The sequence below is a fragment of the Leptopilina heterotoma genome, unplaced genomic scaffold (genome assembly GCF_015476425.1).
Source record: "Leptopilina heterotoma isolate Lh14 unplaced genomic scaffold, ASM1547642v1 Lhet_78, whole genome shotgun sequence".
NCBI classification, from domain to species: Eukaryota; Metazoa; Arthropoda; class Insecta; order Hymenoptera; family Figitidae; genus Leptopilina; species Leptopilina heterotoma.
Genome location: NW_025111179.1, coordinates 117,741 through 142,564, shown reverse-complemented (window position 1 = coordinate 142,564; position 24,824 = coordinate 117,741). Strand labels below are relative to the sequence as shown.

Here is a 24,824-nt window from a genome sequence, read left to right as displayed (position 1 = left end):
TCAACACAACTAAAAAAAGCGCAAAAAATTTTTTTTTTCTCTAGTGTACTTGAACAAATTTTGGTTCAACCCAACTTGGCCCCGAACTGGGAATACCCCAAAGTATTGCAAAACTGAAATTTAATTGCATTTTCAGTTCTAAATGAATAAAAAATGTAAAAAAATCAAATTAATATTTAAAATAATAACCCATGTGTAAATTTTCCGAAGGAACTTATCTGACCAAAATCTAGCAAATAAGAAAAATAAAGAATGCAGTTAATGATATAAATATTTAATAATATGTTTCATAAATAAACAAAATGTATGCGAAGTTGTTAGCTTTTAATTAATGTCAGGTGTTTGAGTGTGGTATTTCCCACTTTGACACCAAGTTGAAGTCCACAACGTTTATCAACGAATAAAGTTTTTCAAAAAAAGAATGAAGCAAAAATACTGCCACAAAAATTTATTAAAAGGGTAGAGATTTATTTATATTTTAATAATAACTGTATATTTTGCGAAAATATAATATTCTCCGTGCAGTTCCCGACTTTGTTCCAAATCATATTCGGAGATACACTAAAAATACATAAATGTATATGACATACTAAAGGAAAATTTTGCACTTGGTAAACAAACTTTTTGCATTCTGGGCCTGAAAACTTTCATACAAAAAGTAAAAAAAACTTAGAATACATATACTTTTTTGACTGGGATACTTCCATTCCATGAATCACAAAGGCGCAGATAACATTGTCCAAAACTCACACGTTCAATAATAGTTACTATAATTATTTATATATGTTACGGTTAATGTGCGAAGTTGGTGAATGTGCACATTACCCGAATTGGGCGTTAATTGGATGGTGAATGTGAGAATAGCATACGAATTTTGTGTTTCTACGCACTTTAACCGGTGAATGTACACATTCACCAAATCGTTTTGGCCAAAGTGAAAAATTAGTATACCCCGAACAAATGGCAGGGTAGTGCAGGTATAGTCGGACAGTACCGGTGGTCGGACACTTTCATGTTTTTTGTCAAATAAATAATAATGCATTGCAATAATTACTTTAAAGTAATATACTGGACGAATATATGAAGTATGTATTTTATGAAAATAGTGTTATTTTACAAAATAATTAAACAAGAAATATTTTATTCATTATATAAAAAATCATGCTGTCCGAATGAAGCTGCAACCATTTTCGAGTAGCGCAATAAGTAGCACAAAGTTTTGTTGATAATTAATCGTAAATATTAAAAATTATAGGATTCAAATATTATATTATTAACTTCTAATAAGCTCTAATTCAATTTTCCAGTAGGAAGCAATTACAAAATTATTTTTTTACTGTATAAATCCAAAATATCTGATGACAGATGTCACTGCAGAATGCAAACTAGAATAATAACTGACGTTTAGAAAATAAACATTCAACTGTTACAAATTTATCGTACATATTTGTAAAAGTTTTATTCTTAAACAATTGACATTTCAATTTCTATTTGTTACACGGAAAAAAATAGTCGCAGAAATTTTCAGCGACTAATCGAAGACTCTCGGATATGAACGAATCTTTTATAGACTTTTAGAAATGTTCTACGATTTTAGCAGAAATTCTCCAAAAAAAGTCGAGGACTTTCTAGAAACCTAGTAGCGGAAAACAGTCTCGGAATTATTCTAACACTTCATAGAAGGTTTCGTCGACGAGTCGCGGAAAATGGTGCGCACAAAAGTTGCGCGCGTTAAAACCAATAAACACTGTTTTTTTAACATTTTTTTTTAACAATTTATGACAATTGATTGTCAAGATTATTATTATTTTTATTATTCAATGTGTCGATATTAATATATACATTAAAAAATTCTAAATAATTTCCGCGACTGTCAATTAAAAATTAGAACGCTGTAGAGTAAATTCAGGTTTGTAATTTTCCGCGACTGTGGCGGAATCGGTTACATGCGCGTGGAGTCTTCATTTTCTTCGACAGTCGCGGAAAGTTTCTTCAAATGTAGTCTATTTCTTCAAAAACTGTGAATATGATTTTTAAAACACTTTCCACTAAATCCGAGAGTCTTCAACAAAGTCGAGGAAAATTTCCGCGACTTATTTTTTCCGTGTACATTTGTATTTCTATATATTATTCGTTCTATGTATACTTACCTTTATTTCTTTTTTAAAATTTATATTATTTAATTACTTATATTAAGAATTAATTAATTTATAATAATTCCTTACATTATCATATTTTATAATAATTATAATTACTGAACAAATTACTTGCTTTCAATTTCTACATTTACCAACTAACGTTGGTCAATGTGTACAATCACCAATTTACTTGGGAAGTGTAAATTTCTTCTGAGAATGATAGATTATTCATATTTACCAAAAAGCCCGGTAAATGTGCACATTCGCCGGACTTCGCACTTTAACCGTAACATGAGGCGCATGAAAAGTCTCCAATTTTTATTTTCCGAATCTTTATTTTATCGAAATTCTTTTTAACTAATAAGAATTAATTATAATTTCTTTTAATCAAAAGAATAGTTGTCAAAAACATTATTTTTTTGAATGACTAATTAACAGAATGTTTAATACTGCGAAAGAAAATTTTTTATAATCTTCAAATAACTGAATTATCATTTCTAAAAATTATTATTTTTTATATTTCTTATTTACACTAATATTTTTATTTTCGAAATGTCAATTTTGATAAATATTATTTTATAGATTTGTTAATAATTATAATAATTATATTCCCAAATTATTATTCAATATAATTCAAATATTACCGAATTACCAATTCTTAAAAAATTTATTGTTCCTAATAATATTTTTCTATAATGTGTAAATGTTCTAAAGTCTCTAAATTTTATTTTATCGAAATATCATTTGTTATAAAACTTTTTTCTTATAAACTTTTTTCTTATAAACTTTTTTCAAAATAATTTTAACTTTTTCAAATTAACATTACTCATAATTTTCTTTACTCCTAATCATTCTTCTATATAATTACTATATTTTCTAACATGTATTTCTTCTAACTATAACTTTACCGAATTGTCACTACTCATAATTATTATTATATCGAAATAGTATTTTTCAAAATTTTTGTAATACCTAATAATTTTTTAAACAAATTTTTTATTGTATAATAACCAGTTTTTATAATTTTATTTTACTCGAATAATTATTTCGTATAATTTTTTTCTTACTGAAATTATATTTTAAATAATTTTTTTTAATCGATTTCTTATTTTTCCTAATATTCATTTTTCCAAATAATTCTTTTTCATAATTTTTATATTTCCTAAAATCCTAAAATTATTAATTATTACAAATATTGTTTAAACCAATTAACTGGGCTAAATATCATTTGGGAAATTGTTTTAAACGCAATATTTGTAATAATTAATAAATGCTATATAATAAAATAATAAACTTTTTCAAATTTGGCGCCATATTCTTCAGAGATGGGAAACGTCGAAACCGTATATTTTGTAGGTGAAATAACTATTCGGTGCAATTCTTATATAGGTTAGGAAAATAATAAATTAGAGAATTTAAATCTGAGAAAAAATGTATGTTATGTAAAATACGAATTATGAAATATAAAAATTATGAAAAAGAATTATTTGGAAAAATGAATATTAGGAAAAATAAAAAATCGTTTAAAAAAATTATTTAAAATATAATTTCGGTAAGAAAAAAAATATACGAAATAATTATTCGAATAAAATAAAATTATAAAAACTGGTTATTATACAATAAAAAATTTGTTTAAAAAATTATTAGGTATTACAAAAATTTTGAAAAATACTATTTCGATATAATAATAATAATAATTATGAGTAGTGACAATTCGGTAAAGTTATAGTTAAAATAAATACAAATTAGAAAATGTAGTAATTATAAAGAAGAATGATTAGGGGCCGTCCATAAACCACGTGGACACATTTGGGGGGGTGAATCAAAAGTCCACGTTTGTCCACGAAGGGGTGGGGGGTGTTAAAGCAAATGTCAACGTGGACATATAATCAAAGATATTTCCAAAAAAGATATCTTAAGCTTAATCAGGATGATCATAAGTTTCAGTTAATCAATTTCCCTGACAATTTACTGATATTAAAATTAATTTCCCTGACAAAATTCTTTTTACAGGAAAATATGAATGTTTACGGAAAATGAGTAAAATTTATGATTTTAATTATTTTTTAAAATGACAATTATAACCCTTCCTGAATTCAATTATTTTCTACAATTTCCACCCAGTAAAAAAAAAGTATTGGAAGAGAGCGAATAGTATTGTCGGTGAGTTTCTGCCAATACGGTTTTCACGCGAAAACATATTGGCAGAAACTCACCGCCAATACTATTCGCTCTCTTCCAATACTTTTTTTTACTGGGCAACTAAACCTTCGTCTTTGAATCAATTAATTTAAATAATTTTCCGAAAGTTCTTCTAAAATTCTGTTATATTTTAAAAATTATTTTTGAATTTGATTGATAAATTTTAATTAAAAATTTTTAACATGATTGTTTCCTCTAAAATGTTAAAAATAATTTTAAAATGTTATTTTTTTGTATATATTTGAATTTTTGAAAATATGTAATTGAGAATATTGAATTTTAAAAAATTAGAAGCTAATTTTCATTAGTTTTCATTTTTAAATTTACCTTTAAAGATTTTTTATTCTACAAAAATTGTAACAAAAGACTTAAAATAAATTAATTATTTTCAATTAAATTTTACAAAATTTCAACTATTCAAAAAGATTTGTTTATACAGGGTGGCCACATTTTTGGAAAAAAAAATTCACGGTCATTTCCCGGTCATAAATTATTTTTCCCGGTCATAAATAGTAACTCTGAAAATAAATTATTCCATGAAAGATTGAAAGAATTTCCTGATTTTTAGACAGAATTTTGACTTTTTCCTAAAACCTAAAAATATTTTAGTTTACTCTAAAAATAATTTTGAACATAAATAGATTTTTTGAAATAAATATTTAATTATTATCCATTATTTTTCCATATAGTAGGTATTCAAATTTAAAAAAAATTCAAATTTTAAATCCTTTAAATTTAAATAATTTTTAAGAATTGATACTGTAAATTATTAACAATTATTTTCAAAATTTCAATTCAATTATATTCTAGAAATAACTAAAATATTTCTAAAATCCACTTGTTTACAAGACAATTTCATGAAATTTTGAATAATTTAAAAATTTTTCAATTAAATATTAGGTACATATTTAAAAACATAACTCTCTATATCTGAATTAGTAGAATTCTACAAAGAAATAGTAAAATTTTACTAATTTTTAGTAGTTTTCATGGAAGACTTTTCCCCTTTTCAATTAGTAGAATATTACTAATTTTTAGTAATATTTTACTAATGTTTTAGTAGAATTCCACTAATTGAAAATCACTTTTTTACTATTTTTTACTATTAATAAAACAGTTCTACTAATTGTTAGTAGAATTCTATTAAGCAATTAGTAAAATCTACTAATAATTAGTAAAATTTCACTATTTGTTAGTAAAGTTATTACTAAATCATTTGGTGGAAGACTTTTCGTCATTTCATTAGTAACTTTCTACTAATTCAGATTTAGAGAGAACTAATTTGAAAAAATGTGAATAAAAATATTTTTAAAAACTGACTTATTCAGAATTTTTAATTAAAATCTTTTAAAATTCAACTTTTCTAAAACTTAAATTTGAAATTTTTTAAAATTCAATCTATAATAATTATTAATTTAACATTCTAAAATATAGAAAAATTTGCTTATCAATAATTGCAAAAAAAAACTACGATTTTTTAAAAATTTATTTTCTAAAAAAAGAAATTTTATTTATTTTTATATACATTATTTATTATTCAAAAATTAATTTTTATAAATTTCGTATCACTTTTGTTCTAATTAGTTCAAATTTTTAATAATTCTTATTTGTTTTGTTATAATAGTATTGCAAAAAAAATTTTAAATTGATTTATTTTTCACTATTCTATAGGATGTGAAATTTTTTCTCATTGAAATTTTTTTGACAAGTTTAATTAAAATATTATATTTTGTTTAATTATTGTTAGAAATAGAAAGAATTTAAAATTAAATTTAATATTTTCTTTTTCTAAATCTGTTACGTTGGACAGCAAAATTCATAATTTTTTTATAAATTCTAGAAATTGAATATTTTTATAGTACTTTTTATAAAATTCTCTGACAAAATATAAATAGATTTTATAGAAGATCGTTCAATCTTTTTTAATGAAATATAGTTAATACCTAAGTCTTGAAATAAATATTTTTATTTTTTCTCACAAAATAATGTGTGTTTTTAAAAAAAAATCCAAAATCCCGGTCAAGTTCAAAATTCACTGTCATTTCCCCTGTCCAAAAAAATTCACTGTCATTTCCCGGTTTCCCGGTCTAGCGGCCACCCTGATTATAGTTATTTTTCACATTATAAAAATCAAAATAACTTGTACTTTTTTTTACTAAAAATTGTGGTATTTTGTCGCAATTATTTTAAATGAGTCGAAAAAAGTCACAATTTTCTTAATTTCCCCGACAAAATTTTTTCCTGACATTTCCCTGACTTTACTGACATTCTTGCTTTAAAATATGTTCAAAAATAATCTTTTTTATTTTTTAACATACAGGAGTAAAAAAAACTTATTTTTTTAATTTGCAATATCCACGTGGACAATTGTATAGGGGGGAGGGGGTGTGACAAATGTCCACGACTGTCCACAACGGGGGACGGGGGGGTCAAAAATTGTCCACGTGGTTTATGGACGGCCCCTTAGAAGTAAAGAAAATTATGAGTAATGTTAATTCGGAAAAGTTAAAATTATTTTGAAAAACATTTATAAGAAAAAAGTTTTATAACAAATGATATTTCGAAAAAATAAAATTTAGAAACTTTAAAATATAGAACATTTACATATTATAAAAAAATATTATTAGGAACAATAAATTTTTTAAGAATTAGTAATTCGATAATATTTGAATTATATTGAATAATAATTCGGCAATATAATTATTAACAAATCTATAAAATAATATTTATCAAAATTGACATTTCGAAAATAAAAATATTAGTGTAAATAAGAAATATAAAAAATAATAATTTTTAGAAATGATAATTCAGTTATTTGAAGATTATAAAATATTTTCTTTCGCAGTATTAAACATTCTGTTGATTAGTCATTAAAAAAAATAATGTTTTTGACAATTATTCTTTCGAATAAAAGAAATTATAATTAATTTTTATTAGATAAAAAGAATTTCGATAAAATAAAGATTCGGAAAATAAAAATTGGAGACTCTTCATGCGCCTCCGTAACATATATAAAAAAATGTTGGTTCTGCTTTTAAATATTAATGTAAAGAACATAGAATTCAAACGTAAAAATATTTGTTGGCCCTGAAAAGGGCCGATTGTTTTGCGTGAGAGTGAGTATATGGAAAATTTAAGCTTTCTTTTCTGTCTTCTTCGGCAAAAGTACAGCTTGGATGTTGGGGAGAACACCACCCTGGGCGATGGTGACGCCAGAAAGGAGCTTGTTCAATTCCTCGTCGTTCCTGATGGCGAGTTGGAGATGACGGGGGATGATTCTCGACTTCTTGTTGTCACGAGCTGCGTTTCCGGCCAACTCCAAGACTTCAGCAGCCAAGTATTCCATAACTGCGGCTAGGTAAACTGGAGCACCAGCACCAACTCGCTCGGCGTAGTTTCCTTTGCGCAAGAGACGATGGATACGACCGACTGGGAACTGGAGTCCTGCTCGGTTGGAGCGGGTCTTCGACTTGCCCTTCGCCTTGCCTCCTTTGCCACGTCCTGACATTTTTGATTTAGTTTTAAGTTAACGAAGTACAAACAACGAAGTATTCAAAGAGAATGATGTTAATGCCTCTAAAATCCGCCTATTTATGCTCTCTCCATAGAGTCCCCCTCCACTGCGCTCCCCTCTCTGTGCCGTGAGTGGCAGATGGTCGCAGTGAGTGCCCGCACCAATCAAAATGCCGCAGGCGGACATAAATACGGTGCCGCCAGTGTGGAAAATATCAATTCACCCTGAATTGCCTTTGTGTTCAGACGTATTTTCTCTGAAAACAACCATGCCTCCTAAAGCAAGTGGCAAAGCCGTGAAGAAAGCCGGCAAGGCTCAAAAGAATATTACCAAGACCGACAAGAAGAAGAAGCGCAAGAGGAAGGAAAGCTATGCCATCTACATCTACAAAGTGTTGAAGCAAGTGCACCCCGACACTGGAGTCTCCAGCAAGGCCATGAGCATCATGAATTCGTTCGTGAACGACATCTTCGAGCGCATCGCTGCCGAATCTTCCCGCTTGGCCCACTACAACAAGAGGTCCACCATCACCTCCCGGGAGATCCAAACTGCCGTCAGGCTTCTCCTTCCTGGTGAACTCGCCAAGCACGCCGTCTCTGAAGGCACCAAGGCTGTCACCAAGTACACCAGCTCTAAGTAAATTCTGTCCACCTTTCTCGAAAAACAATCGGCCCTTTTCAGGGCCAACAAATATTTTGACGAAAGAATTATTTGGTTCTATAACAATGTTTGTGTAAGGTAAAAGTACCAATTATGGGACGCTGTTTAAGCTAAACTAAATTTCTATGATAAATTTCTTGGAATCGGGAGTGTTAATATGAATAATTAGGGTATAGATTGAAAGATTGATATGTTATGAATAATATTTAGACCCTAAAATGGTTATTTTTTATGAAATAAAAATAATATTAATTAAATTATGAAACTCTGCACTGCACTAATTATGGGACTATGATTTCTGTATGTACGGGTGTCCCATAATGAATGTTCCTATTATGAGACATTTATTTAATTCAATAAGTAATTAGAATTCTATTGACTTATCCTAATAATTTGAATATTAATTATAAAGAATAAAATACAATAAACAAATTCTGGTTTAAAAAATAATTATAAAACTAATTTTTCTGGTAGAAAATTAATGCGAAAAAACTGAAAATATTTGAGGTTATGTTTGCTGTATATTTCCTGTGTGTCTCATAATAGGGATAGCAAATAATAAGTGCACCTAATGTGGGACGGTAGTCTGACGAAAAACTTGGCTTACCTTAATTTAAAAGCTAAAATGCAAATAAACATTTCTTATTAAATTAAATGCTATACACAAATAATTATTCTTTTAACGTGTAAAATTTTTTGAAATAAGTAGAAATTTCTTATGACCAATTTTAATTGCATTTATTTTATTTTTTGTAATACTGTCTCATAATAGGGACAAAATCGTAAATTGTCCCATAATTGGGACCTTTACCTTATGTAAAGTTTTCTCATTTTTCTTAGTCCTAATTCGTGGGTTCCGGAAGTATACATTCGCCCGGTGCATGGTTATCGATACATTTTACACATCTATATTCTAAGAAACAATTCGAAGTTACATGTAATGTGTGTAATTTCTTACACTGTATTAGGACTTTCTCTTTTTTCAACTTTTCCCGCCTGATAACTTAGTGATTAATGTATTTAATTTTATGCAAGAAATTTGTTCGGCTATTTGGTGTTAGCTGTACTAAGAAAAAATGTAATGTTTTATTCTCTTTTTGAAGTTTGAGGTCTACAAATTTTCATAATCATAGAAATAATATTGTACTTTCTGACACTATTTTTGAAAAATTTTTAAGAGTTCGAAAAAAACCACGAAAATTTCGTTTTCTTACAGAAGTCCTATTGGAGACATGTTAAAAAGGCTTCGGAAATAAAATTATTTATTGTAATTATTTTATTAAAAATAAAAAAAAACCAACAGCACGCGGTATTCCCAAGCGGTCACCCATCCAAGTACTAACCGCGCCCAAAGATGCTTAACTTCAGTGATCGGACGAGAACTGGTTTTTTCATCGTTTTGTTTGTTTGTAAACCAATATTTATTTAACAAGAAATATATGTACATTATTTACAGATTTTAGTCTTATAAAAAAACATTGGAAAAAAGACATTTCTCTTAAACTGTGTGATCCCTTCGCGGATTCTCGCAGATATGACAAAAGAAAGCTTTGATTTATTTTCTTAATTTTTGCTTTTTGTGTTAGTTTTCTGGGTACGACGAAATTGTACCATTTTTACATTTTACATGGACTATAAAAATTCTTTATAAAAACTAGTCTCAACATAAATCGGTTTTTTCATCGTGGTGTGGCCGTTGCCTGTGAACTCAAGTGTTCTAAAAGTTTTACATTAGTACATGAGCAAACTGTCTATAATAACTCTTTCTTGTAAATAACGTCTTTTTTTATTTTCACGCATTTTCAAATCAGTACATTAGTAGCTTTCAATTTGAAATTCACTCAGTTTGAAGAAATTTTGCTTTCTCTCAAAGGAAGCCTTATTAGTGATGTCGACTTCCGCACTTCTTAGAATCAATTATTTTTTCAAATCTCCAATTGCATTATATATGGGACATTCCACGTCAACACGGACAGAGCTCTAAACAAAAATTGCTTTGATGGATTTAAACGTTCTAGGGCTTAAAAGATTTCTACGTTCATGTACTTTAAGATGCCGATGGGCGTTTTTTGCTAAATTCCATTTCCGATGCCAATAGAACTGTCAAAAGTCAAAAGGTCCAAAAATCTCAAAATACTTTTATGAATTAAAAGCAAAAAACGAGGTAAATTATTCTGTAACTCATTCTTTATCAGTTTTTAGGGTTCCCGAATATAAATCTGAAGTTTTTTTTAAAAATCCAAAATAGCGAATTCAATATGGCGGACAAAATTCAAATTTGATCAGATTCGATTAAAACTTGTTACTCGGGGGTTTTTAGGGTCGCTGATTACGAATCTGAAGTCAGTTTTTAAAAATTCAAAATGGCGGATCCAATATGGCGGAAAAAATTTTCAAATTTGATCCGATTTCCTTAAAACGTGTTACTCGGGGGCTTTTGGGGTCGCAGATTATGAATATGAAGTTACTTTGTGTTTGAGACTTCAAATTCATAATCAGATACGCTAAAAACCACCGAGTAACACTTTTTAATTAAATCTGATCAAATTAAAAAATTTGATTCGACATTTTTTGAATTTCTACAAAGTAACTTCATATTCATAATCTGCGACCCCAAAAGCCCCCGAGTAACACGTTTTAAGAGAATCGGATCAAATTTAAAAATTTTTTCCGCCATATTGGATCCGCCATTTTGAATTTTTAAAAAGTGACTTCAGATTCGTAATCAGCGACCCTAAAAACCCCCGAGTAACAAGTTTTAATCGAATCTGATCAAATTTGAATTTTGTCCGCCATATTGAATTCGCCATTTTGGATTTTTTAAAAAAAACTTTAGATTTATATTCGGGAACCCTAAAAACTGATAAAGAATGAGTTACAGAATAATTTACCTCGTTTTTTGCTTTTAATTCATAAAAGTATTTTGAGATTTTTGGACCTTTTGACTTTTGACAGTTCTATTGGCATCGAAAATGGAATTTTGCAAAAAACGCCCATCGGCATCTTAAAGTACATGAACGTAGAAATCTTTTAAGCCCTAGAACGTTTAAATCCATCAAAGCAATTTTTGTTTAGAGCTCTGTCCGTGTTGACGTGGAATGTCCCATATATATATATATATTTCGTCAAAAAGAACAAATGTGTAAATTTCTTTCTTTCTCTGCAACTAGTAAGAAATAGTTGTTTTAACTACATTACTACATAAATCATAATTGTAACAACTTTCAGAGGTTGAATTTACTATATTTTATATAAAAAAAAAGTAAGTTTCATTTTGTTTGCAACAACAACGAATTTCCCTGACAAAAATTTTTTTGTTTAGAGCAAAAAATGTATTGCATGACCGTCTTGATTTCTTTAATTGCCCTGACAAAAAAATGTTTCCTGACATTTCCCTGACTATTACTGACATGTGGCCACCCTGATAACTCACTAATGGATTGCGTTATAATGCTTTTATCATAAAACTATGTTCATGAAAAAAATTATTCAAACGTAAAAAAGATTTGGTGGCCCTGAAAAGGGCCGATTGTTTTTTGATGATGACGATAATGATGGGAAAATTAACCGCCGAAACCGTAAAGGGTGCGGCCTTGACGCTTGAGGGCATAGACGACATCCATGGCAGTGACGGTCTTCCTCTTGGCGTGTTCGGTGTAAGTGACGGCGTCACGGATCACGTTCTCAAGGAACACTTTCAAGACACCACGGGTCTCTTCGTAAATCAATCCTGAGATACGTTTCACTCCACCTCGACGAGCCAGACGACGGATGGCGGGCTTGGTGATACCTTGGATGTTATCACGCAACACTTTGCGATGGCGCTTTGCTCCTCCTTTTCCCAATCCCTTTCCTCCCTTACCGCGACCAGTCATTTTCACAGAGAATAAGGTTTACGTTCAAAACAGAACAGACAACAAACTCGGAATGATGCTAAGGCGGTGAAAGTGCGCTGTTTTATTCTCTCTGGAGTTACACTGCTCCCCTCCACAATCTGACCGACCAATCAGGATGTCAGTGTCCCCTTCTCCCTGACTAACTGGTGCAAGAGCTTCTGAAAGCTATAAATATGTGCGTTCATATCGCCGAAACCATTTTTCAGTCGTCCTTCGTACTTTGAAGTCGTAAGCAATGGCTCGTACCAAGCAAACCGCGCGCAAATCCACCGGTGGTAAAGCACCAAGGAAACAACTCGCCACCAAGGCCGCGAGAAAGAGCGCGCCTGCAACCGGTGGAGTGAAGAAGCCCCATCGCTACAGGCCCGGAACCGTCGCTCTCCGTGAAATCCGTCGTTACCAGAAGAGCACCGAGCTCCTCATCCGCAAACTGCCCTTCCAACGTTTAGTCCGTGAAATCGCTCAGGACTTTAAGACCGACCTGCGCTTCCAGAGCTCCGCCGTGATGGCCCTCCAGGAGGCCAGCGAGGCCTACCTCGTCGGTCTCTTCGAAGACACCAACTTGTGCGCCATCCACGCCAAGAGAGTCACCATCATGCCAAAAGACATCCAATTGGCCCGTCGTATCCGAGGAGAACGTGCTTAATTTTTTTCGACCACACAAAACAATCGGCCCTTTTCAGGGCCAACAAATTTTCTTACGTTGAAATATTTTTAATTCTTATACGAACATGCCTTACTATTCTCTAAACAACCTTTTTAGGGTTCCGTACACCTACGGTGTAACGGCGGAACCCTATTGGTGAGACTCTGTTGTCCGTAGCCAAATCGTGTCCCCCCCCTAGCGGCTAAACTATTTGACCTAGAGCTCAAATTTGGTCCAGATATGTATTTTCACTCGTAGATTACAGGAAAAATATAGCGAATGTGATTGGACGTGATAAGCATAGCGTTGTCAAGGAAATAACAAGATTTTTGGCCAAAAATGCATAAAAAGTGACCATTCCCCCCCCCCTTAACTTCTAAACTATTCGACATGGAGAGCTGAAATTTTGCATGCTGGTGTATTTTTACTCGAATATTACAGGAAAAATATAGAGAACTTGATATGTAATGATGGCCATAGCGTTGTCAAGGAAAAACTAAAAAAAATTTAAAAAAAAAATTTTCTTTCTCTAACTTTTACATTATTTGACCTAATGAGCTGAAAATTGGTATCCTAGTGTATTATTACAGTCTGACGACAAAAAATTTATTTAAGAATCTTTTTGAAAAAAAAATCAAAAAAAATTTTTTTTTTAAAAAAAATAACTAAAAAAAATTAAAGTATTGTATATCTAATATTGTAAACAATAATAAGCAAAGAAACTATAATTTTGAAAATTTTGTTCCTCTGCTTATTATTGTTTACAATATTAGATATATACAATACTTTAATTTTTTAATTTTTTTTTTTTTATCAAATGATTTTAATATATTTTTTTAATTGTTTATTTTAATTTTATCAATTACCGATAAATGTTGCAATTATTGTTTTAATATTTGTGTACGGAACCCGCCATTGCAGTGCGAGTACAACTCGCACTTGTCCAATTTTTTTCCTTTTAGTAGCAAAAAATCATACTGCATCTGGTTATTTTTTAATATTACATTCTCCAATTGCTGATCGAAAGAGTTTGTTATTTTGACGAAACCTACAAGGGGCCGTCCATAAATTACGTAACACGTTTAGGGGGGAGTGGGGGGCAATCATCATTGTTACTTAATAATTCTAAGGAACTTATAATCGATAAATTTTTGAAAAGCTGTCCCTTGCCGCCACTTCAATATAAGTAAAAAAAATCGAATCATTTCGCGAATCGATTCTTGGGAATAATATAAGATCAATACTTTCATTAATTACAAGTTAGAAGCATTATTGACGCCAAAATTTTTAAATTGCTAAAATAGAAATTTTTTATTATGACGACTAATTAGATTTCGTTTTTTTTTGTGAATGTTAATTATGAAGTTAAATTTTATTTGTTACAATTCAAAATGCTATGAAGAACATTGACTTAATTCGGAAATGTAATAAGCCGCAATGTAGAATAACAACTGCTAAGCCCGGGTTGTTTTTTTCAACACAACTTCGAGTTGTGTCGGAGAGAAAATATTTAAAGTCAATCATTATTAAAATTTTAATTATAAATTTTACTTGGTAAACTTTTATTTCACTAATTGTTTGAACAGTCACAAAATCTTTTACTTGGCGGAACTTTTTGCATCAAAGATGTTTTTGTTGGGATTTTAAAACTTTTTGCGTCATCTCAACTTTTTAATAAATGAAATAATTAATTGTAAAAATATTGTGGTCTTTGATCTAATAATTTAAAATAAAATACAATTAAGTTTTAAATAATAATTTATTTAAGATATGATTTTTTACAGAAATTTTTACATAATAAAAAAATGAAAAAAGAATAGAAGAGAAAATTGTTTTTTTTAAACATAAATTAAAAATTAAAAAATAATGTATTAAAGTTTTTAAAATAAATTTCTAGCTTTCAATCCATAATAATATTTCAAAATATTTAACAAATCTGTTAAGTATAGTTTAGTCTCTACGTTTGTATAAATGTCAAAAAATCAAATTTAAAAAAAAATAAAGTCTTTCAAAAAATATTTAATGTATTGAAATTTTATGCAATATATATAGAGATTTTAACCTAATTAATAATATTCTAGAATATTTCACATAACCGTTTAGTAGTTTAGTCTCTGCGTTTGCTAAATGTCAAAAAATTCAATTTTTTTGAGAAAAATCAAAATTTTTCAAAAAATACGAAGTGAATTAAAATTTCCTGCAATATATATCGAGATTTCAACCCAATCAGTAACATTCTAGAATATTTTACATTTCCGTTTAGAAGTTTCCTCTCTGCGTTTGTCTAAATGTCAAAAAATTAAATTTTTTTGAGAAAAATTAAAATTTTTCAAAAAATTCCAAGTGTATTAAAATTTCCTGAAATGTATATCGAGATTTTAACCTAATTAATAATATTCTAGAATATTTCAGAAATCCATTTAGGAGTTTACGCTCCACGTTTGTTTAAATCTCAAAAAATCGCTATTTTATCGGTTTTCCTAGCCTAAATTCTATAAAACTATATAAAATATTGAATAAACTTAACAGAATTCTTTCTTTTTTGATTCTTTATCCAACGAAAAAAGAATGAGCCAAATCGGTTAAGATTTACTCGAGTTATTCAATTTTATCGAAAAACAGCCGATATTTCGAGAATATATATTCCGCACGGAGAAAAAAATGCTGTTGAATCAATGACATATGGGTTTGATTCATTGAATAGTGTCATAACGGGCTGCCTAACGTATATGCTGTTGTTTTGAAAGCACCGATTCTAATGATTCGATAGTATCACTTTCTTTGAAACAAAAGCATATTTCTCAAATTGACAGCATACTATGTTAATTCGAAGGTGAATCCTTTTGAATCAATAAACAAAATTTTTTAATTTAACAGTATATGCTTTTGAGTCAATGACTATAACTTTTAAATTTAAAAGCATCATTTTTATGATTCAAAAATTTGTACTCTTAATTTTTTTAGTTGTTGCTATCGATTGAATAACACCATACTGTTAATTCAATTCTTTTATGTGGTTAAATATATACCAACGATAAATTGAAAAAAGGAAATTTTTGTTCACATGTTTTTTATATACTATAATTAATTCTCACACCTTTAACACAACACTTTTTATACACATCTTTTTTTCAATTTTTCACACTAACATATACATCTTTATTATTATTTTCATTTTTTCCAACGGCTAAACACACACACACATACACATTCAAAAACACTTATCTTTTTTAGTCAGAAAAATACGGCTATTCCCAAGCGGTCACCCATCCATTTAGTAACCGCGACCAACGACGCTTAACTTCCGTGATAGACGAGAACCGCCGCGCTGCAATGTAATACATCCGCTTCTCAACGTTGGGCACTTACTTTATGGTTAAATACCGTGCTCGAGATTTTTCGCGTATATAAGGGAATTTATATAGGGAATTTATATTTAACTAGTCATTAATTAATTAAAAGAATTTAAATAATACTTTTTTATATTGGAATCTCAAAAACGACAGGTTTAATAAACATATAAATATATGTGGGTAAGTATTTCAATAAATTTAGTACCTGTCAATGTCTCAAAACATAGTGTTCTTATTTTTATAGCATATGCTATAGGCAGTCCGCAATAGCACCACTCATTGAAACGAAAGCATATGCTTTCGTTTTCAGAGCGCGCTTCTTTAGAGCAAACAATTTTTCATTTGATTTAAATTTACATGCATTTTCTTCAAATTTATCTATTAGATGCTTCAAATGAATAATGTCAAAGAAGCAATAAATTATTCTGTTGCTATGTACAGATGAACTATAGAAACAATTTGCACAATATCATTAATTCTACAGTACCGTACTTTTAATTTAAACAGTTTCATTTTTTCATTTTAAGCAATATACTTTTCGATTAATAAATGTGTCATTGAATCAATGACGGGGAATTCAATAGCATGGAGATATTTGATTCAACAGCACTTTTTTTTCAGTGCGGGTTTTTGCTTTTTACTTGGCGGCGATTCTCTACCGCGAATCTTGATTATTGTTAAAAAATCAATGTTATATTTTTGGTTGTTCAGTATGATTAATAAAATTATTCCTCTAAATGTTTTTTATATTTAACTTAATTTTGTATTGCTATTGTACGATATATAAATACTAAAAATAACAGTAATAAACAAATTTATTTCGAAAAACGTTAGTAAAAAAATATTTTTAAAAATTACGTAACAATGATAGAGAGGGGGGGGGGGAGGAATAAAATGATTTTGTTATAACCTGCTTTCCACTATGAGATTAATTATTTTTATAGCTAATACAAATATAGAAATAATAGACTATGCAAGAAATAGTCAGGGAATTTCATGAAAAGAACTGGAAAAATATATAAAAATAAATTTAATATTCTGTTTGTCTACAATAATTTATAAGTAACTATTTGTTATATTTTACAATGTTAAATTAATATTACTAATATAGATTGAACTTCAAAAAGTTTTATAGGAAAGTTGAATTGTACAAAATTTTAATCAAACATTCTGAATAAGTTAGCATTTTGAAACATTTTTATTCCTTTTTTGAAAATTACTTATACATATTTTAAAATATATATTTTCAAATTATTAGAAATTTGATGAAATTGTTTGTCTTGCAAATAAGGACAGTATTTTATGACGCTGAAAATTACTGGATTATGCCCTGAAAAACTGATTATTATCCGAAATTATGCGTTGAAAAATCAAAAAGTGCAAAATTGATGCTTTTGAAAGAAAAACGTTAATAAAACTTTTAACATAAGGTTAATTAAAAGTTGCATTATAAACGAATATATATATGGGGCATTCCACGCCAAGTCGGACACCTTTTGACTTTTGCATCTCCGATTTTTTTCAAATATTTTTTTTCTTTTAGTGCTCGTTGAAATGAGCTACCATGATTTTTTTCAAATTTTTTCATCAAGCGGTTTAAGAGATACAGGTTTTTGAAAAATCACGTTTTTTACGTAAATTTTTTTCTGAAATGCCAAAAATTGATCAATTTTGACGTTCGATATATGAAAATTTTTGTTTTTACACGTAGTTTTTGATAAAAATATTAAAAAATTTTTTTTTTAAATTTACCAAAAAAAATTTAAATTTTAAAAATAAAATTTAATTTTTAAGAATGTATGTATCGATCGATTTTTTTCAAAATTTTTTGTGAGAAACTGGTACTAAATTAAGAATTTTTAAGCATAGTCTGATGATGGGCAAACGATGGGATCTATTTGTTTCTGATTTTTCAATTTTTATATTTATAGCTAAAAGTATGAAAAATGAATGAATTATCGTAAGAATGCGATAGAGAAGGACAGACAAAGCTCCTGTCCTCTTCTATCTCATTGTTTTGTTATAAGTTCACGTCTTAAGATTTCATTGTGCGTTGGCCTTTTTCTATTTTACGCGCTGCGTTCATCCGCTACATCTCAAACCTTTAAAATATTTAAACGGTCACGAAATTAAATGTTTTTCTACATATGAATATGCTTTCTCAAAATTACAATAAAGTAATTAATATCCTGAACGTCTTGTAATTCATTTTTCATACTTTCAGCTATAAATATAAAAATTGAAAAATCAGAAACAAATAGATCCCATCGTTTGCCCATCATCAGACTAGGCTTAAAAATTCTTAATTTAGTACCAGTTTCTTACAAAAAATTTTGAAAAAAATCGATCGATACATACATTCTTAAAAATTAAATTTTATTTTTAAAATTTAAAATTTTTTTGGTAAATTTAAAAAAAAAATTTTTTAATATTTTTATCAAAAACTACGTGTAAAAACAAAAATTTTCATATATCGAACGTCAAAATTGATCAATTTTTGTCCGAGTTATAAGCATTTCAGAAAAAAATTTACGTAAAAAACGTGATTTTTCAAAAACCTGTATCTCTTAAACCGCTTAATGAAAAAATTTGAAAAAAATCATGGTATCTCATTTCATCGAGCACTAAAAGAAAAAAAATATTTGAAAAAAATCGGAGATGCAAAAGTCAAAAGGTGTCCGACTTGGCGTAGAATGCCCCATATATAGCTACACTGAAAAAAAAGTGCTGTTGAATCAAATATCTCCATGCTATTGAATTCCCCGTCATTGATTCAATGACACATTTATTAATCGAAAAGTATATTGCTTAAAATGAAAAAATGAAACTGTTTAAATTAAAAGTACGGTACTGTAGAATTAATGATATTGTGCAAATTGTTTCTATAGTTCATCTGTACATAGCAACAGAATAATTTATTGCTTCTTTGACATTATTCATTTGAAGCATCTAATAGATAAATTTGAAGAAAATGCATGTAAATTTAAATCAAATGAAAAATTGTTTGCTCTAAAGAAGCGCGCTCTGAAAACGAAAGCATATGCTTTCGTTTCAATGAGTGGTGCTATTGCGGACTGCCTATAGCATATGCTATAAAAATAAGAACACTATGTTTTGAGACATTGACAGGTACTAAATTTATTGAAATACTTACCCACATATATTTATATGTTTATTAAACCTGTCGTTTTTGAGATTCCAATATAAAAAAGTATTATTTAAATTCTTTTAATTAATTAATGACTAGTTAAATATAAATTCCCTATATAAATTCCCTTATATACGCGAAAAATCTCGAGCACGGTATTTAACCATAAAGTAAGTGCCCAACGTTGAGAAGCGGATGTATTACATTGCAGCGCGGCGGTTCTCGTCTATCACGGAAGTTAAGCGTCGTTGGTCGCGGTTACTAAATGGATGGGTGACCGCTTGGGAATAGCCGTATTTTTCTGACTAAAAAAGATAAGTGTTTTTGAATGTGTATGTGTGTGTGTGTTTAGCCGTTGGAAAAAATGAAAATAATAATAAAGATGTATATGTTAGTGTGAAAAATTGAAAAAAAGATGTGTATAAAAAGTGTTGTGTTAAAGGTGTGAGAATTAATTATAGTATATAAAAAACATGTGAACAAAAATTCCCTTTTTTCAATTTATCGTTGGTATATATTTAACCACATAAAAGAATTGAATTAACAGTATGGTGTTATTCAATTGATAGCAACAACTAAAAAAATTAAGAGTACAAATTTTTGAATCATAAAAATGATGCTTTTAAATTTAAAAGTTATAGTCATTGACTCAAAAGCATATACTGTTAAATTAAAAAATTTTGTTTATTGATTCAAAAGGATTCACCTTCGAATTAACATAGTATGCTGTCAATTTGAGAAATATGCTTTTGTTTCAAAGAAAGTGATACTATCGAATCATTAGAATCGGTGCTTTCAAAACAACAGCATATACGTTAGGCAGCCCGTTATGACACTATTCAATGAATCAAACCCATATGTCATTGATTCAACAGCATTTTTTTCTCCGTGTAGTAGTAAAAACTATTGTTAAAAATAGTTAATTTTACTATTGTGGTAGCAAAAATAACTATTTTGTATTAGTTGCAAACAAAATGAGACTTACTGTTTTTATATAGTAAATACAACCTCTGAAAGTTGTTACTTTTATGATTTATGTAGTTAAAACAACTATTTCTTACTAGTTGCAGAGAAAGAAAGAAATTTACTGTTTTCATATAGTAAAATCAATTGTTGAAAACAGTTATTTTTACTATTTATGCAGTTGAAAGATCATTTTTTTCTACAGAGAAAAAACGTGAGTGGTAAAAGCATCCACATATGTGCAGTTAAAAAAATATAGTTAAAACTACCATATTCAGCAGCATTTTAACTAAACTTCCATAGTTAGTGGAACTAAAATTGAATAGTAGGTTTTATGTAGTTAAAATTACTACTACACATTATTAATTAAAAATAGTTATTTTCGGAATTTCTGTAGTAGAAATATCAATTTCTTGCTATTTGCAAAATAAATTAAAATTTACTGTTCCAAAGAGTAAAAACAACCGCTGGAATTTGTTATTTTTGTTACTAGCTTTTAATAATTTATCTCTATGGTGGTAAGAAACATTTATTTTTATAACTACAAAAGTCATAAAAGTAACAATTTCTATGTTATTTTTACTATATGAAAATAGTAAGTTTAATTTTTTTATAACTAGTAAAAAGTGGATAATTTTACTACAGAAATTCTGAAAATAACTATTTTCAACAGTACTTTTAACTACTGCACTATCGTTGAGTCATTTAAAATCATATGCTGGATACAATTCAACTAAGTCCTTGAGCTTAAAAAATTAGTTACTGCAACTAAACGGAGTAGTTATTATGACTGAATCTAAGAAGAATATCCTCAAGTACAATGCCAGTCATCGTAGCGTGCGAGCGTGGTTAGGTGGTTAGGTTATCGGTTTGCGAATGTTAGGGTCGTGCGTTCAATCCCCGGCGTTTGGGTATTTTTCTCTGTTAGGTGTATAAGAATTTAATATATAAATTATATATGAACAAAAATAGGTAAGAGAAAATGTAAAAAAATGGACCTCAATAATAATAAAAAACAAATAAATAATTTCATTTTACTACTTTAAATAGTTAATTTAACTATTTTTTACAGTTGTTACAACTACAATTTGTTACGGGCGCCTATAGGAACTATGAAAATTTAGTTACTGCAACTAAATGAAGCAGTTAGTATGACTAACAACAAATAGTTAAGATAACTGTTTTAGTAGTTAAATTTACTGTAAAAATGGTATTTATTACTACATTTTACTGTTAGACTAACTATTCTGTCATAGTTCATTTTACTAAATAATGTTACGGGCGCCTATAGGAACTACAGGAAATAGTAAAAAAGTAGTCAAATTTACCATATTTTTTTTTGTGTGTGGGCTAAGACTAAATGTAACTTTGTTTTTAAAAAGGTCAAAAATTTCTTATAAAAAAATAAGCATATTTTCAAAACCGCGTGCTTGTTTAGAAATATGAACAGTAACGTTGCAGAGAATAATTTTTTGAAAAAATAAGCTATATTACAGTTAAATTGATTTTAAATGTAATTAAAATAACACAGGCACACAAAAAAAAAAAAGTGTCGTGGCCGAGACACTACAGTAGTATATTCCCATGTATTTTTGGCCGCTGAATCCGAATCTGAAGTCCGAATGCTCAAATTGGTTCTTTTTTATGAGTTATACTCAAAAAACGACTCAAAACACGAATTTGAACCAAAAAAATTAAAAATTTTTTTTGTGACATGACAATAGCATATTTCCATGTATTTTTTCCCGCTGAATCCGGATTCGAAGTCAGAATTGACAGATGTGCTCAAAATTATGAGCTACACTCAAAAAACGACTCAAAAAACCGAATTAAAATGACGAAAATGAAAAATTTTTTCTGTGACACTGCAAAAGTATATTCCTATGTATTTTTTCACGCTGAATCCGAATTCGAAGTCAAAATAGACAGATTTGCTCAAAATTTTGAGATAAACTCAAAAAACCACTCAAAAAAAGACTCAAAAAACCGAATTAAGATGAAAAAATTTTTTTATGACACTACACTACTATATTCCCATGTACTTTTTCCCGCTGAATCCGAATTCGCAGTCAGAATTGACAGATTTGCTCAAAATTTTGAGATAAGCTCAAAGAACTGATAAAAAAGCGATTTAAAATAAAGAAATGGAAATTTTTTGCTATGACACTACATTACAGTACAGTAGAACCTCGATTATCCGAGGTAATGTGGGGAAGAGGTACCTCGGATAATCGAAAACTCGGATAACACGGAAACAATGAAAATTTCAAAATTTTAAATTATTTTTTATGTGTTTAAAGTGTTAGAATAATATTAAATGACAAAAATGGACGAAATTTTAAATGCAATGATCACAAATAGTGGTTTTGTAAAATTTATTTTCCAAATTTAGTCGCTCGATTCGTTTTATCCGAGTTATTCCGCATTATCCGAGCATGTTTTGTGCCTCGGATAATCCGGAATCTCGGATAATCGAGGCTCGAATAACCGAGGTTCTACTGTATTTCCATATCGGATCTCGCATTTGAAGTCAGAATTGACAGATTTCTGACTGATTTGCTTAAAATTTTGAGATATACTCAAAAAACTGATAAAAATGTAATTTAATATGAATAAAGGAAATTTTTTGCTATGACACTACAAGTGGCTCAAAATTTTGGATTTCATTAAAAGTGCTCAAAAACATGCATGCTTGTACCTGTAACCAGGGTTTGAGTTCTAAAAAATTTTATGTTATTCTGATAATTCTAACATCGAGTTTGTATTCAGCGTATATAAAAATCATGGCAATACACTACAGAATACCAAAAAAATGAACTCTTTTGCATTAAATTAAATTTTGAGCATTTTTGGATTTAACTTAAAATTTTGAGCCAATTTAATAATTTTAACTTTGAATTTAGAAGAAGATGTAAAAACATGAGAATATACTAATGTAGTGTACTAGCAAGAAAAGTAGAGTTTCTTGACTTTAATTTTTGTAACTTAACAGATTTTCTTGTGTGTCTCAAAATTTTGAGCCATTAGAATGGAAATACTGGAAATACTGTAATGTAGAAATACTGTAATGTAGTGTCATAGCAAAAAATTTCCATTTCTTTATTTTAAATCGCTTTTTTTATCAGTTCTTTGAGCTTATCTCAAAATTTTGACCAAATCTGTCAATTCTGACTGCGAATTCGGATTCAGCGGAAAAAAGTACATGGGAATATAGTAGTGTAGTGTCATAAAAAATTCTTTCATCTTAATTCGGTTTCTTGAGTCTTTTTTTGAGTGGTTTTTTGAGTTTATCTCAATATTTTAAGCAAATCTGTCAATTTTGACTTCGAATTCGGATTCAGCATGAAAAAATACATAGGAATATACTTTTGCAGTGTCACAGAAAAAATTTTTCATTTTCGTCATTTTAATTCGGTTTTTTGAGTCGTTTTTTGAGTGTAGCTCATAATTTTGAGCACATCTGTCAATTCTGACTTCGAATCCGGATTCAGCGGGAAAAAATACATGGAAATATGCTATTGTCATGTCACAAAAAAAATTTTTAATTTTTTTGGTTCAAATTCGTGTTTTGAGTCGTTTTTTGAGTATAACTCATAAAAAAGAACCAATTTGAGCATTCGGACTTCAGATTCGGATTCAGCGGCCAAAAATACATGGGAATATACTACTGTAGTGTCTCGGCCACGACACTTTTTTTTTTTTGTGTGCCTGTGTAATTAATTAAATAATTTAATTAATTACCATTCTTAAAAATTTCTATAGAAACGATATGACAACAAAAGTAGATCATGTGTTAATTGTACAAAAAGAAATAAATATTTTGATTGTCAATTTCTTTCTCGAGAATTGATATTGCTGTTAATCTAAATAATATTAATAATAGGTAATATTTAAATTATTTATTTTATTATTAAATAAATTTTATTTATTTGTTACAAAGAAATAAATATAAATAATAAATCTTATAATTTAAAAATAAATTCAATTTCCGATTGCACTTACTTAGTTCAAAATCCTAGTTTATTTTACTTCGCCAGTTTCTAATTTAGCAAATTTTTATTTTCCAACGGGCGAAATAAACTATTTCTCTTATTTCGCCCGACATTGTGTACTATTATAACGGGCGAAATAAAAAATTTTTCTTATTCCGCCCGACATCGGGCGAAATAGCCACTTCGTTTTATTATAGCTGAAATGTTGAAAAGAGAGAAACAAAATAAATTCCTTCGTAAAAATATTTGGTGGCCCTGAAAAGGGCCGATTGATATAGACGAGCAGCGAAAATGTCTTTGAAGTAACATTAT

The 24,824-nt window shown here is 28.9% G+C and overlaps 3 protein-coding genes and 1 pseudogene across 3 annotated transcripts; 1 reads left to right on the top strand and 3 right to left on the bottom strand.

The window, feature by feature from the left end:
• Positions 1 to 7,305: 7,305 nt before the first annotated feature.
• Positions 7,306 to 7,886, bottom strand: LOC122510954 (histone H2A-like). Its single transcript, XM_043625920.1, has one exon. The coding sequence runs from the start codon at positions 7,846 to 7,848 to the stop codon at positions 7,474 to 7,476; it is 375 nt and encodes a 124-aa protein (XP_043481855.1). The 5' UTR covers positions 7,849 to 7,886; the 3' UTR covers positions 7,306 to 7,473.
• A 187-nt stretch (positions 7,887 to 8,073) lies between these two features.
• LOC122510955 (histone H2B) lies at positions 8,074 to 8,537 on the top strand. Its single transcript, XM_043625921.1, has one exon. It carries the CDS (start codon positions 8,123 to 8,125, stop codon positions 8,492 to 8,494), a length of 372 nt encoding a protein of 123 aa, XP_043481856.1. The 5' UTR covers positions 8,074 to 8,122; the 3' UTR covers positions 8,495 to 8,537.
• A 1,271-nt stretch (positions 8,538 to 9,808) lies between these two features.
• On the bottom strand, positions 9,809 to 9,925 carry LOC122510973 (annotated as a pseudogene).
• Positions 9,926 to 12,035: 2,110 nt separating this feature from the next.
• LOC122510957 (histone H4) lies at positions 12,036 to 12,432 on the bottom strand. Its single transcript, XM_043625923.1, has one exon. The coding sequence runs from the start codon at positions 12,387 to 12,389 to the stop codon at positions 12,078 to 12,080; it is 312 nt and encodes a 103-aa protein (XP_043481858.1). The 5' UTR covers positions 12,390 to 12,432; the 3' UTR covers positions 12,036 to 12,077.
• Positions 12,433 to 24,824: the final 12,392 nt, after the last annotated feature.